Source organism: Drosophila santomea, chromosome 2L, assembly GCF_016746245.2.
Source record: "Drosophila santomea strain STO CAGO 1482 chromosome 2L, Prin_Dsan_1.1, whole genome shotgun sequence".
Classification (NCBI taxonomy): Eukaryota; Metazoa; Arthropoda; class Insecta; order Diptera; family Drosophilidae; genus Drosophila; species Drosophila santomea.
The window spans coordinates 14,129,795-14,144,634 of record NC_053016.2 but is presented as its reverse complement, the minus strand read 5'-3'; the positions used below and the strand labels follow the sequence as shown (position 1 = coordinate 14,144,634).

The following is a 14,840-nucleotide window of genomic DNA, read 5'->3' as shown; positions in this document are numbered from 1 at the left end:
TTAGAGGTATAGAACTTTAAGTTGGCATTACTGTTCAAGATGGCGACCGATTTAACAGCTGTCAAGTGATTTATTCTCAGTTTGGTTTGGCAATTCGTCATGCGTGCTTACAAAATCCAACTCGTGCAAGAATTGAAACCAAACGATCATCAAGCAAGGCGTAGATTCGTCGAATGGGCCCAAAACGAGATTGCTGTTGTTCCCGATTTTTCATAAGCCTCCAAGATCTTGTGATTTAACACCGCTAGACTACTTTTTGTGGGGCTATGTAAAGTCATTGGTCTATGCGGATAAGCCACAAACGCTAAACCATTTGGAAGACAACATTCGCCGTGTTATTGCCGATATACGGCCAAATGTTGGAAAAAGTCATTGCAAATTGGACGTCCAGATTGGACTACATCCGAGCCAGCCGTGGCGGTCATATGCCAGAAATCATATTTAAAATGTAATGCCACAAGATTATCTTTCATGTCAATAAATCATGTATCGATAATCATTTTTATGCATTAAATTATATCTAAAAAAAATAATATAAAATATTTATAAGATATGCAATCTTTCTATGCTGATTTATCACACAAAAAAGTGATAAGACTGTTTAACCAATCTTTCAATTCAAAACCTTATACTTTTAAAAGAGGGAACGCTCACCATTTTCCATGGCCTTGCTTTTCTCGTTGTCGGCATCCTCGTATCCTTCTGATCCTGGTCCAGATCCCATTTCCATGCCACTCAAAGCGGCGGCGGCCATAGCTTCGACGTCTGGCGGAACATTCGCACTGAATTCACCTACGGGGCAAACAGAAAAACGGGCAATACGAAATATAAGTAAATTGAAAAACTGTGTAACTAATTTGTAAACAAAAAGGGAGAGCGGGTGGGAGTCGTGGCACTTGAGTTGCTCTTCTGTGGCGCCAGGCAAATGTCAATTAATAATTTAACAACAACAATTGCGCGTTTGTCGGGCGCCTGAAATACGAGATCTTAATTGAAAATAGAAACACAGAGGGCATTGGAGAGGGAAACGGGGTGGCAATTCCAGCGGAGAATGGGCAACAACTTCAACTCTCTTCCTGCTGAAAGCGGATGAGCGTGGGCCAACTAGACAGCTAAACGTGTGTCATAAACTTGGTCAAAAGGCCGCAGAATTTAGTGCCTCTACGCAGACGGCTGCGTTCAGAACCAGAACCAGTTGCCAAGTAGTCAGAGAGGCATCTTTAAGATACTGTTTGACAGCTCGCCAAGATTACGTCTAGTTCTGTCGTCTGCACGCCACAGACTTGGAGGATGACGTTACTTGACGGCTCAAAGCCCACGCAATGAGCGCGACTTGAAAACCAAGAAATCCCCATTCCATGGGGAAGGTGCAAAAACCCCACTGGGCAACTTTCAGAGGAAATCAGCGGAAGCGACTCAGACGCAGTCTCAGCGGAAGGGGTTAGGTCTCCTTCAGGGGTGCCCATGTTCCCATGCTGTACGAGTATCCATGTTTCCCCACACTCACTTTGCCAAAATTAATGAGCAAACTTCATACGTAATTTGATAAACAGCAGAAGTGGTTGGCGCTCATTGGGGGCTTATCAAAACATTAGTTATTATTTATGATGCGTCTCATTTCGAGAGCTAATATACATATATGTGTGCCACTCGACGGCCAATTGAAATCGCGCGCGTGTTGGGTGGGCGAGGAAAGTCGCGATTTCATTCCGAATCTGTCAAAACGCGATACGATGAATTATGCGAGTGCAGGTCCGATAAAAAGCTGCCACTCATGGAGAGCTAAGGATTATCTTAATTACAGCCATAGAAAGTCGTAAATTAATGGAACTCAATAAAAACTTAGCGTAACACGAATGCTGTAAATTATGGTTAACTATTATACAAAATAATACAAATATTATTATTTTAATGAAGATTTTTGACTCCTAAGATTTAGTAGTCATACTGGCAGCAAGGATTGTGATATAGTATTATAACATTTTTCAGCTCAAAGTCCCTTGCTAATATTAGGAACTATACACTTTTCAGCCAAACGACATTTCCCAGTGCAACCACGAAGTAAACCGAAGCATTGATAAAAGCCCATGTCTGTGGCTCGACTATCGCTAATTGATTGAGTGCCTTGCACTTGTCGACTCCAAGCCCCGCCGACCAAACTACGTAATTCCCCCGACGCGTCTAATATTTTCGCCACTTTGGTGTTGTGTTGTGCCTTACACTCTTTGGCAGTTACATAAGCCATCTATCAAAGATTGCAAATTGCTGGGTGGAAAACTCGCGGCTTTTGTGTTCGACACATTTCCAAGAACCCAATAGCAAAACAAAACATAAACGTGACAATCCATGTGGGTGCAGCCAAAGAACTGCGAGCAGGGGAACTGATTTCGTATGTGCAGAACATGGCGACAATAACCAAACCCCAGGCACAAATTGGAGCACGTGCAAATTGCCTATCAATCAATATGCATACGGGTAGGCCAATGTACTACGATGATATAGTTCGCATCGCTTCAAAAGATTCGCAATTACGTAGAAATAAAAGCAAATGCCGACTGCATGGCAAATGAATTGAATGGCTCCCAGCCGAATGGCGAAAAAGTTAAGCCCTTATGACACTAGGCCTAAAAGGGGAAGGCTATCTAAAAGTAAGTTCAATACTAAAACCAAAGATTGTAAGATAACCAAGAAAGTAAAAGCTCATGTATCTAAAATATTGTTTGTTAATATTCCAAAGCGACTAGTGTCATAAGCGCATGTTACAGATGGTCAGTGAGTGAAAATCCATTGGGTGTGGTCTGGTTAACTGGGCTTTTCAGTGGTTCTGTTGCTCACTGGACTCTGTTCAGTTGTTGCTGAACTACTAAAATGCTTCAAGTACTGCATTTACTGCATAAATGGTCTGAAAATCGCCTTTCAAGTTGCACTTACAGTGGCCAAAACAAAATCACCGCAAAACATTGTTGCCCGAGATAAGAAAACTTGGCTGGCGAAAGGAAAAACACACAATGAATAATGAATGGCGAATGTACGCCAGATAAACCCACATTGCATTTGTTGTGGGTTCGGGTTCATATTTTCATATTCATATTAAGTGACTGATTGATTGATGGAACGGGCAACGTGGAGGTTTACTTTCAGTTTGTCGTTCGGTAAGTCACACGTTTCTTTCCAAATCGCTCATGGTTGGGATGTCAACTTTGAGATTGATGGCAGAACTGGGAAGAAAACCCCAAGGCAATCTCAGTGGTGAAATCAAAAGTGTTGTAATATTGGAGTTTTGATAGCAGACTTGGGCAATTAGCAAAGTGGGGGTGTGATTAAAGTTATGCATAGCGAAATTGAATCACATTTCCTGCATGTAATCCCATGTTTCTGGTCTTTCATAAAATGCTCATGCATATGCAGATGGTTAAAAATAGTATGTGTCACACACATTAATTAGAGTAAAACTGAATATTTCGAAACATAAAAAAGCATTCTACAGATTAGTGCTCCCTCCTTCACCCCCATTCGAAATCCCCCGACCCATTCGAGATTTTGACCAGCAAAGATGTTTTGAAACTGGGTCGTCGCCGTAGAGTGCGCGCACTCTAGTAGCAATTAAAAATTTTAAATATTCCCTCTGCTGAACAGAATTTAGCAAAGTTGCATTTGGCCACTCAAAAATAGATCAAAGTGAAATTTATGTTACAGATTTTGAGTTTTTTTTCCTACATTTTCGGTTTGTGGGAGGGGTGTAAACCGGCGAACGGCGGATGCGAGAGTGGGACGACAGGGCCAAAAATAGATCCCCCGATGCAGCCATTTGGAGTTGGATTCTGTCCATCAACGCGCCGAGTCCATGCTAAATGAGCTGCACCCCCCGCCAGTCCGATGCAATGCATCGGCGTGTGAACATTAGTCAAAAATGCGTAAATGAAATCAATTAAAATTACGCATAGCACACGAGACGCATTCGGAATGGAAATCGCTGTGTGTTTACACATTCTGCCTACGCGCTCTGCATGTCCTAATGAAGGCACGTCCCCATACCATACCATACCATACCATAGCATTCTATACCATCTTATACCACTCCGTCCATACAATCCCATGCAATCCCATACAATCCGATCCCCAGGGAATTGGGAGTGGGAAATGGGGAATGGGCGAGGGTAAGGGTTGAACCCGAGTGCAATTGGTAATGGCCAACGCAAGAAGAGGAGCGGAGGAGCAGGGGATCACTGAGTGCCACTTCAATTTGTTTACAACAAGTTGGCCCGCTGATTGCAGCTGGGCCTCATTTCATCCACACTTCAAAAAATCAATGTTTGACCATTCGGGATTTGGATTTAATGTTCGCGCCTTAGCCAAATATAAAACATTTGCCTTCAAGACATGTGCACCTGTTTTATGATTGAACTTCTCTACTACTTATATATATATTTCAAAATTATTTCGCGCAGTGCATCATTTTCTGCTTAATCATATCGCTTCGTTTTGCTTTGCTCCTCAAACGCGCATCACACAATGCAGCTTTAATTTTCTTTGGGCCCATATCAGATCAGGCCAGACCAGAACCGATCCGATCCGATCCTATCCCAGATGAGAAATGAAAACTCATGGTATAATAGCACTGTCAATGGACCCGGTTCTTGCTGCCCCCAGGTGTTGGCTGAAAGTGGAGATCTTCACTTCAATTTGGGCATAAATGCAGCATAATGATCTCGCCGGCAAAGAATAGCCTCAAATTGCTGGAATCACATCAATTTGTCTGCAACAACACCATCTTCGCCTCGAAAAACATTTAGGAAAGTTTTCTTTTCCGAAATAACTTAATTCATTTAAAGTTTCTAGGATCTGCGCTAATGAAGCTGCCAAGTGATTGGCTGATTGATTTCCGTATATTGAAATAGTTCAAATTACCGAGGTGAGTTAAATGAATGATTAGATTATTTAAACTCTACCAAATCAGCACATCATATATTACAAAGTCTTTTAATTGATTTTGTAATAAGGAAGCCATTCACCAAATGCATTTGCCTGGCGAATATTTTTCAAAATTTATCATTTATCATAGCCTTCAAGTATCGACGCTGCAGTTAACTGGCCTCTTTTGTTATTATTTATGGCTTCATGCCGCGATGTTTGTTTGCTATTTCAGCCAAATGTGCAACTCGATGGCCACACAGGGCAACAGAAATCCCGCCCAGAGTTCCTCTAGTTGCAGTCATGCATTTATGATGATTATTTATAGTTATAATCAAATGTGCACGCATGAATTTTCCAAATATTTTTCCTGCTGGCCGAGGCCGAAAGCGCAGCACGGTCTTCAACTTTTGACTGACGTTTGATTTGTAATTGAAAAAGGCGGCCGCATAATTTCTAGCTCTTTATGTTTTCAGCTTTTCCGAATGACAGCATTTTGGGTGGTCCCACATAAATATATATATATATATTTTTTTTTTTTCAGCCTATGACGATGGCAGAGTTTTGCGCAGTTCTCGATATCAAAGACCTAGAGACGGCGAACGATTCGTAGACTAGCGAAAAAGAATTCTCCACTCGCAATTGAAGATTTCCTGTTTGACGGTGGCAACCTCATGATCATGATGCTCATTATGAGATGATTCTATAGAAAGCACTTAAATTGAATAATGTCACCCGAAAGCGCTGAAATTGATGCAGCCGCGCTGAGACGGCAATTTCGTTGGATGACTTTAGAACGGAATGGGGATGGTTATGGGCATGGGCATGGGTATGGGGATTCTCATGTGGATGAGGATTGGATGGATGGGACGACGGATGCTCACTCGGCCGCTCACTTGATGATGATATGTCAGCAGCCACGTTGGCATGTAATTCAATACGGGCCGAGAAGACGAACTGATAAATGCCAAAGTGTGAAGAGGCGCATTTCGGATAAATGTATTGTCTACAATTTCAGCAGCGAGCAGGAAAACCGCAGCACCTGGAGCCCAAAAAAAAAGAAGGTATGTGCGATAAGGTATTTAACCAGAGATGGGAAAGAGTTTTGATTGAGCGACTGATACAGGAAAAAAAGTAATGTATATATAGAAACAACAAACCATGTTCAACATCTTGTGCAATATCTTATTATGTGAGCAAATGGAACTACGTTCTTGATCAGAAAAATGAAACTTTTGTCACGCTCACATCGCCATCGAAACCAGGAACACAAAACACATTGCAGATATAGATAGAGATGCCGAGATGCCCAGTGATAAAGAAAGACAGCGACGATCTCAATCTCGCAGAGGCCACGGATCTCTGAAAAGGGTCGTCATATATGAAGTGAGCACTTCGGGCAGCCCAAACAAGCACCGAAATAAAAGCAGACAACTCTGTAAGGGGTCGGGCAGTTTATGCTTTTTTAGTATTCTTCAGTTTTGTCGAGTATCTACATATATTTATGCTGTTCGTATTTGGGGAAACTTCGAAATGAATGTCCAAAATGAGTGGTAAGAGAGGTTGGCGGTTGAGGACGAGACGACAGCCGCATTTGGAAACAGACAACGCAAATCAAATTGTAAAAGTGTTAAAGGCTGACACATTCAAGTGTTTGACGCGTCCCCACCGAAAAGTAAGCTGGTGCGTGTGTGTATCTGTGTGTGTACCTGTCAGTGTGTATGTGGTATCACTTTCAAAGAACGTCTGCCAGTCAAGGGCCAAAAAGAAATAAAGAAAAGCACAAAAGAACATTCGCCGACAGCTGTACGAGAGCTTTTTTAAGATCTTCACACATTCCTAGTTTAGAGATAATCAACTTGTGAGAAATCCCAAATCTTACGAAATCATTAGCAGGAGAATATAACTCAGTTAATATAACTCAGCCATTTCAATTTGCTAGTTGAATTTTATTCAAATTGCCTCCTTTATTTATGGCTGGAATATTGCATACATCACATAAATAAAATAGAACTACTTTTTGGAAACTAAAAAACAAGCATTTTAAGTAGCAAACACTGGTAAAATTCGTTGTTGTCAACTTCTAAAAGCACATACATAAATAACCAGAAGCTGTACGAGCTCGAGAGGTTCTAGAATAATGATCGTTAAGAGGCGGGACAATAAATAATTTGTGAACAAATGTTGTGTGAATGCTATTCTACACTGGACTCCTACGCCAACGCTTAAAAATCGCATCAAATGCTAATTCAATGGAATGACATCTGCTTAATTAGCCCACAAATTTGTTAATAGCAAAGCTAAATCAATAAATACATATACTCAGCTTAACTCAACTTAATTCGCCTCCCACTCGATCTGCGATCTGGAAATGTTAATTGTTGTGCCAAACAGAACAATGGGCATGACTTTTACCATCGCAGCCAATGGCCTCGAGGAATGCGCTGGAATCACCGAAAAAAACCCATAGAAATCGAGGAAAATAAAAAAGCACAAAAGGTTGGACTCAAAAAGTAGAACAAGATCGATCGCTGACTCTCGATTCGATTCGATTTCGTTTGATTAGACAACAGAGTGGTCTTTTTTTCCGTGTGTTAGCTTACTATTGTTCGGAACCACAAGCACATCGAATTTTGAAGTTTGAACTCGCCTGGTTGTGGTCAAAATGTTTTATGACTGCCACACGTTATTTTTGAGGGAATCGTAGAACTGTATCGGCCTCTGACTAATTTGCATTCGATGCGGAAACTGGAAAACTGCTGGTCATTGCTATTGTTTAGATACATGGCATAATGGGAGTCTGCAACATGTTGCCACCTATATAGAATGATCATATTATAAGTTAAGTTTCTGGTTAGAAGTTCCCAACTGTACCATTCGAGCTTGACTTTGCCACCATTTTTGCGCCAAACAGGAAATATTATGCAGATCTTCATTACATTTCATTTTGATAAACACGAATGTAGTTAAGCTGCTAAGGCCAAAAAGCTATTGCCATTTGGACTGACTTTGGCTTCGGGATACGGATTGGGTACGGATTTGCGGCCTGAGCTCTGGTGCCCGATGCCTGCCGCCTGATAAACGAGCAGGGTTTTCCGAGGAAAACATGGTTATGGCAGCGGGGCTACGGAGGCCAGCTATGAGGTGGAAAGGTGCCACAAAGTGGTGGGAGTGCGACTGGTTGGTTGTGGGAGTCGTTGCCACAATGTGGGCGTGCCGCAACCGCTTAGATGTGGCAAACAAAACGGGCAGAAAAAGCGCGTGGAGCGTGCCTCATAATTGGCAACGTGAATGGCCAAAGACGGGCCTGCAACACGACAATTATTTGGGCAATGTGGTAAACGGTTTTTCGTTCTTTTCGTTCTTTTTGGCCTTTTCCCAACTTCTTGGCATCTCCTCTCTCGCTTTCTCTCTTTTGTTGACCAGAATCGCGGTCTCCGCATAACTTGGCTAACAAGCAAAAAACTGTTGACCAAAAATTAAGGCTCGCAATGCGCGTGCAAAGAAAGAGTCACAGAAGCAGCAAAGGCACACAGTGAAATGACACATCAGATAAGGCAATATCACCTACCCAGGCCGTTGGGAAACCAAGGAGACACAGCCTGGTCAGGATGCACTGGCAGAAAAGCTTACTTTCAAAAAGAGTATAAACTTAGTAGGAGGAACATTCATTTCAAGGTAGATAAAAACTCTTTAGATATGGTTAAAACATCTTTATGCCGAGTTGAAATAGTTTTTGGCAGTGTGGCAAACGAGGCGACGACGCCGTTTGTCTGCTTCGTTGCCACATCCACAGTCGCAGAGCGAGAGCAAGATGCAACAATTGATTGCCAGAGAAGGAACCCAGGTCCAGTCAGGAGCTAAACAATGCGAGGCTGATGCTGCTGTTGCTGCTGCTTCTGCGATTCCAACTCCATTTGGATTCGGAGGCGGCTCCTCAGGGTCGTTGCACAGCAGCAGCAGCAGCAGCAGTCTGCAGCAACGTCGTTCCCCATTTGTACTTTGCAATGCAAAAGACGCGATGTCCTCCGCCCAGATGCTCCACCTTCGTCTCTCCAAATCCGTGCCCACTCCATTTGCCCATGTCGAGTACACGAAGTACAACACAAATTGTGGTGTTGAACATCATGTTCTCGGTGCCCCGAAAATACAAAACAACACACAAAAAAAAACTACAAAAGAAGGAAAATCACAATGGTCTTGAGACTGGAGGACAGGCCAAGAGCAAGTTGGGCCAACTAGTCGGAGGTTTTTCGGCCGGATTTTTTGAGGAAAAGTCTAATTGATGAATGGCATGTCGCAAGGCTAGACACATGCAACATGCAGCAGCCCACAGCCGCAGACGCAGCTCATTACCCCGATGTCTGGTCCGGTCTTCTCTGGGTTCCTCTGATCTTGGCCAGACGAGGCACACAATGGCCACATAAAGCAAGGAATCTCAGACCCCAGAGACGCAACTTTGACGCATGAATAAGTAAGCAATGCCAATTTTCAATTTCCAATGCCAAAACTTCAACTGCGAGTGACACTGAGTTCGGAGTGAGGAAAATGCATAGCTACACATAAGATTAAAGTTATAAAAAAGATCAGAAGCCCTAGGCGAATTTTACTTCCTACCTCGCTTTAATCTGTGCTGATTATAATTTAAAATAAAATGTCAAAGTGGTGTTGACTAAAAATTATCATAATCCGCATAACAGACTAACACTAAATTTTATTGTTCAAATTTATGGGTAATTCCAAATCTTCAATTTATTTGCCGAATGCTTGTGATTAACATTTAAATTTCCCTCAAAATTAAAAGGAATTTTTTTTTTAAGATTTTAATTAGCCAGCATACTAATTAACCGTCTAGCACTTCCTTTGGCTGTTAACACACTATGCACGTTGGTGCTAATATACTGCCAGAACAGCAATCATTATAAGCGCAGCTACAACAACTTTGGCAACAAAACTTGCCTACGTGACGTTGCACAAAAATGAGGAATATTTTTGGTTTGTTGTTTAATATTTCTTGTGCTTTTTGAGTTAAGGTACAGGAAGAAATAAATTGTTATTCTTTGAGTGAGGGGTTTTTTATTTAGTTTTTTTGCAGTGCCCATTGTTGTTGCTCTTTAACACTTTACGTGCGAAATAAGACAGCGTGAATGAGTAAAAAGAAGGGACGGTTAAGCAGAGAAAACGAGTCGAAGGAAGCACTAACTTTAAATTAGCTTTGACAAGATAAATGATCGAGCATCGGGCTAAGAAAAAATGAGAAATGAATACTACAGGCGACCTCTTCCCTTATTTTAAGTTGCCTTGACTTAAGATGCACTCGGTAGTTGTACAGTGCGATTCAAACCAGTAAGAATGCAGTTTCCCAAAAGCATCAATTATATTAATAGGTAGCTATAAAAATATAAATTAAAATTGTAGGTTTAATTTTGTGTTTTATGAGCTCATTATTATATTATTTCATTATTAAAAAATGTACCAGAAATAGCGCTTAATAATTTTAGTTTCAACCATAATCATATGAATTACACTGTAGCCAGATCTATTAAACGCATGAAAGAGGAAGCCCTCATCTGCACCTCCAGTGACCCCGACAGTTGGGCTGCACTCACGCCTGGTGCATCCTTATCCTCATTATGCCCGTCTCCGTTTGCGTCATTGGGTCTGCTATTTCAATCGGACCGGAAAGGACGCGGCACTAAGTATATATAATTTGTGCCCCCTCTTCCTTCCTTCCTTCATTTTGCTTCTCCGCTTTCCGCGGGCAGGTTCCGTGCAATTTACAATTGGCATTGGCAGCGAGGCGTCAAAAGGCTTATTAAAAGAAATTTGCAATTGCAACGGACACTGGACGGCGGACACTGAACACTGGACGTGGTGGCCAGTGAACGAATCGAGGGAAACGAAGTTGTGGGGCCCAAACGAAGCCCATTTCGAATTGCATCCCAAGATGCACAGCTCGAGATTTACCATTCCAGTCCGCCGTCGAGCCATTTATGTTATTCTTGCAGCGGGTCTCCACGTCTCCGTCTCCGTCTGCGTTCACCACTCCTGCGCTCTCTCACTCTCTATAAGGCCCGATCTCCACACAATCCCCCAATCACAATGGGGCAGGCACGAAACTCCACTTTTAGAAGGCACCTTATCTGCGCAACGGCATCATTATTTCACACCAGCCCAGCTGAAGGCACAAAGCAGCTCCATGGACAAGCTGCAGATGGAAATGGGGATACGGGAGCAGGAGGATCGGAAGGATCGCAGGGGGAAACGCGCCGTCTGTGGCAGCGGCAAAAGGGCACACAAAAACGGCATAAATATTATGGCCAAGCTGCGAACGAGCTGCAGGAGCCAAACATAAACAGGGTCTAGAGATGGTAGAGGACATAAAAAAAGGTGGTAAACGGTGCTCCAAAATATTAAAATAAAATAATCAAGCTGTATAAAAATTTTTCCGCTTAAGGGCTGTTACAAAAATGTTTAATAAATTTGTTAAAACTGTTTATTAAAGGAAAAGTATGGTTCAATATACTTTTACAAAATTAAACTGGGTAAAAAGGATAACGGCCTGCATATTTAGGGATTAAAGTTTCTTGAAATTCGTGTCACGCGCCCATCGACGAACCGCTTGAAAAAAGATCTCATATCAAGAACAGTACGCGGCCGGCATTGCCAAGAAATGCTTAAACATAAATTCAACGAGACGAGGAAGTGCAGGACGGGATTCGATCGGATGGAATGGCATGGGATGGCATGGCATGGGATAAGATGGGAAGGAAGGAAGGTGGAGACCAACCAAAGCCGGTCCTGGCACATCGCGATGTGCCACGGCAGATTAGTCAGAGCCATAGAGCAGCTTCGTGTTTTCGTTTCTCTTTCTGTGGCAGATGTGGATCTCTTGGCCAGAACAGCCGAGTGCAACCAAAAGTTCGCATTTTGCAGCCGTTTTTTAGGTTTTTGGTCTAGCTTTCTCTTGGCTTTCTGGCTGGTCAAGCTCGGGCGATGCCATTGCCGATCGATGCCTGGATCGCATTGTTTCCCGGCCAGCAATAAATTATCGATTAGAGTGTGCTGCCGTCTGAATATGGGCAATGCAGCTGAGGGGTTCGATGACCCACCGGGTAAGTAAGCAACCAACCGACTTATTACGGACCAAATTACATAAAACAAAGGGTATGCATTACGTTTTACGGGCTGCTGGAAGCCCATTTGAGTTCCTAAAAGGTTCACGCCTACACTGACGTTTTTGTGTGTGATCCTGCAACTGTACGCGAAGGTGTGAAATTTCCAGCCTGTTCATATTCCCCAAAGGCTGCCAAAAGCTGATGGTCCTGGTCCTGCCAGCTCCAGCTACTCGTTTGAAGCTTTTGAAAGTCTTGAGAGCAGCCCTAAAGCCTTTAATTTAATGCCAAGGCAATTCGCCTGGCCAACAGACGTGGCTGGAATTTTAAATGTATTTTTCAGCCACAAGAATCCGAAAACGGCGAGCGCAAAGTGTGATTAACGCGTACCTGCAACTCAGACGGGAATATCGAGGACAGGCCCAGCCTTTTTGACACAAAGCTCTGGCCTTTCGGTCTCTGGTCTTTCGTATTGCCATTCTTACTTACTTTTCAGATTCCCTCGACGGCCCTGTGCGACGTTGACAAAAAACCCGCGGGACCCGTGGATCCTCATAAATGCGCGCAGAAGCTGCACAAAAACCCGACGAGAATCCCGGCCAGCCACCACCTCATACCCATACCCATCCGCATCCCGATCCCGGTCCCGATCCCAGTGTGCTGCATCTCGATTTGCCGCCGTCTACCTGAATGGCAGTTTGTAACTTTTGTGTGGCTCGGGGCTTAAATGCCCCAACTCGTTATGCTTACCACAGCAACAGCAACAGCAGCAGCAGCAGTTGCAGATAAGCAACGAGCAGTTGGAACAGCCAATTCACTGGCCAAAAAAAGTATTATTTAAAAATCTAATTACGGATACTATTTTGATTTACAAAACAAAGTTTAAATCTGATAAGTATTTTATACATTTATTTACAAATAATAGATAGATATAATAGACTTTTCAATCAATTTCTCGCAGTGTATAGATTCTGCTGCAGATCGCTTTGCATGCCAGGCGATTCACCCTGCCCCTCCCCCCGCCAAGATCCCTTCTGCCCGCCGCAGGCTCACCCATTTAATGAGTGTTGTCTGGGTCTGGGTGCTCGGTCCTTGGATTCGGGTTTTGGGTTTGGGTTCGGTGCCGTGTCGCTGACTGCATCATTTTAATAATATTGTTTACGTGACATTTGATTTATTATGAACTTTTTCTTTTGACAGATTATGTGGCGGCTTGACTCCATGCCAGTTGGCTACTGTTTCGCCTTGGCACGCACACACACTGAGAGAGAGTGAGCCCTGGGATCGGGAACTTAATGGATCCGCGAACCTGAATCTCTGGAGGGAAATGGGCAACAACAGCTGCGGATGCTGGCGAATCAATTAGCCTGCCATATAACAGTAAGGCTCCACAATTACCCCAAATTACACGAAACAGTCCCACATTAAGGTTATTCAATTAGCATTATGAACAGGAATTGTTGTGCAAACTTCACTGGGAGAACTTAGTTAACTTGAAAATATTTATGCGTAAGTTGCGATATCTTCAGTGCGATTGTAGCAATGAAATCATGGATATTTTCAGCGCAAGTCTTTAATGCAATTTTTAAAAGTGCGCATGATAAAAGACAAGGGCAGCAATTATTTCGAGATGTCTTCGAGTATATAAGACAATTAGATTACAAAGCGTTAAAGTACAAAAGAAGGCCGACATCACGTATGCGGAATAAAAACGACTTAAATATAATTAACAACCCGTACTTTAACAATTATTATCACATCAAAAACTTTAAAGACTTATCTAGCTATCGCATCCTTATCTAAGCACTACCAAATCGTTTACAATCTGTTTGAACTCCCACCGAAACAGTAAAATCTCCTTTATTTTCTAGCAATCAGCGTCACAATTGAATTCCATTAAATCCTTCGCTTTTATGGCACCTCCATACATCTTCCTGCCCGAACTTGGCCTTTTAACGCCTTTTTTAACGACCCGCACACCGAAAGAAGAATCAAATTAATAGTTCTTGTCATTTGAAGAGACCAAAAATATAATTAAAAACCGTCTCAAGTGCCAGGGCTCTCGATAAATCAGTTCGAGGCGACAACACCGGAGAATCGGCAAAACGCATGGGATCAGAAAACGAACAGAGAACCTGGAGAACCAAAACAGGGCCTAAAACCGAAGAAATGTTGGCCCAAAGCCAGGCGGCATGGATCCCCCATTCCACACGGCACCTTCTTCTCCAAAACTCAACTCGTTTGAATGCTGAATGCCAGAAAAATGTTTTCAAATTATAAGAAACCTTTGCGCGCTGCAGTTTCTGGTTAGGGCGTTTTATTTTTTTTATTTTTTGGATCCATTCGGGTTCTCTGGGTCGATTTGGGTTCCCTGTTCTGTTTTTTCCTCATTTTTACTTTTCGTTTATATGTTGTCTGATTCGTTACGATTATTTACAGAGATCTCGACCAATGTCGTTTTAATTAAGAACCAGTTTATTTTTAGGTTTTATTTTGGTTGACTTATTTTTTTCGCCTTTGCCCAGCGACATTTACAAATTAAATGGTGATAAGCTAAGGCTTTTTTTTGGTGGTTGCCCCTTTCATCCTATCAAATGTTTAATTATGCGACATGCAAGGAGTGCAATAACAATAAGTGTGCTGCACTGCGAAAAATGCTTTCAAAATGTTTGCTTAAGCTACATAAGGATGAACTAAATTAAAGATTATGAAGGCACACTCTGTTACACTTAAGATAACTGATCCAAAACTCTACCAAAATGGTTGGATTGAATATAAAAGCTATTCATTGGACGCCTTTTGTGTCAAGAAGTG

The 14,840-nt window shown here is 42.4% G+C and overlaps 1 protein-coding gene across 1 annotated transcript in view; it reads right to left on the bottom strand.

Annotated features, from left to right (window-relative positions):
- The window catches only part of LOC120458710 (bone morphogenetic protein receptor type-1B), a 52,476-nt gene that overhangs the window by 22,198 nt on the left and 15,438 nt on the right, over positions 1-14,840 (bottom strand). Inside the window, exon 2 of the mRNA XM_039646456.2 lies at positions 655-792. Coding sequence (XP_039502390.1) covers positions 655-792 — 138 coding nt within the window. The remainder of the gene's footprint in view (positions 1-654; positions 793-14,840) is intronic.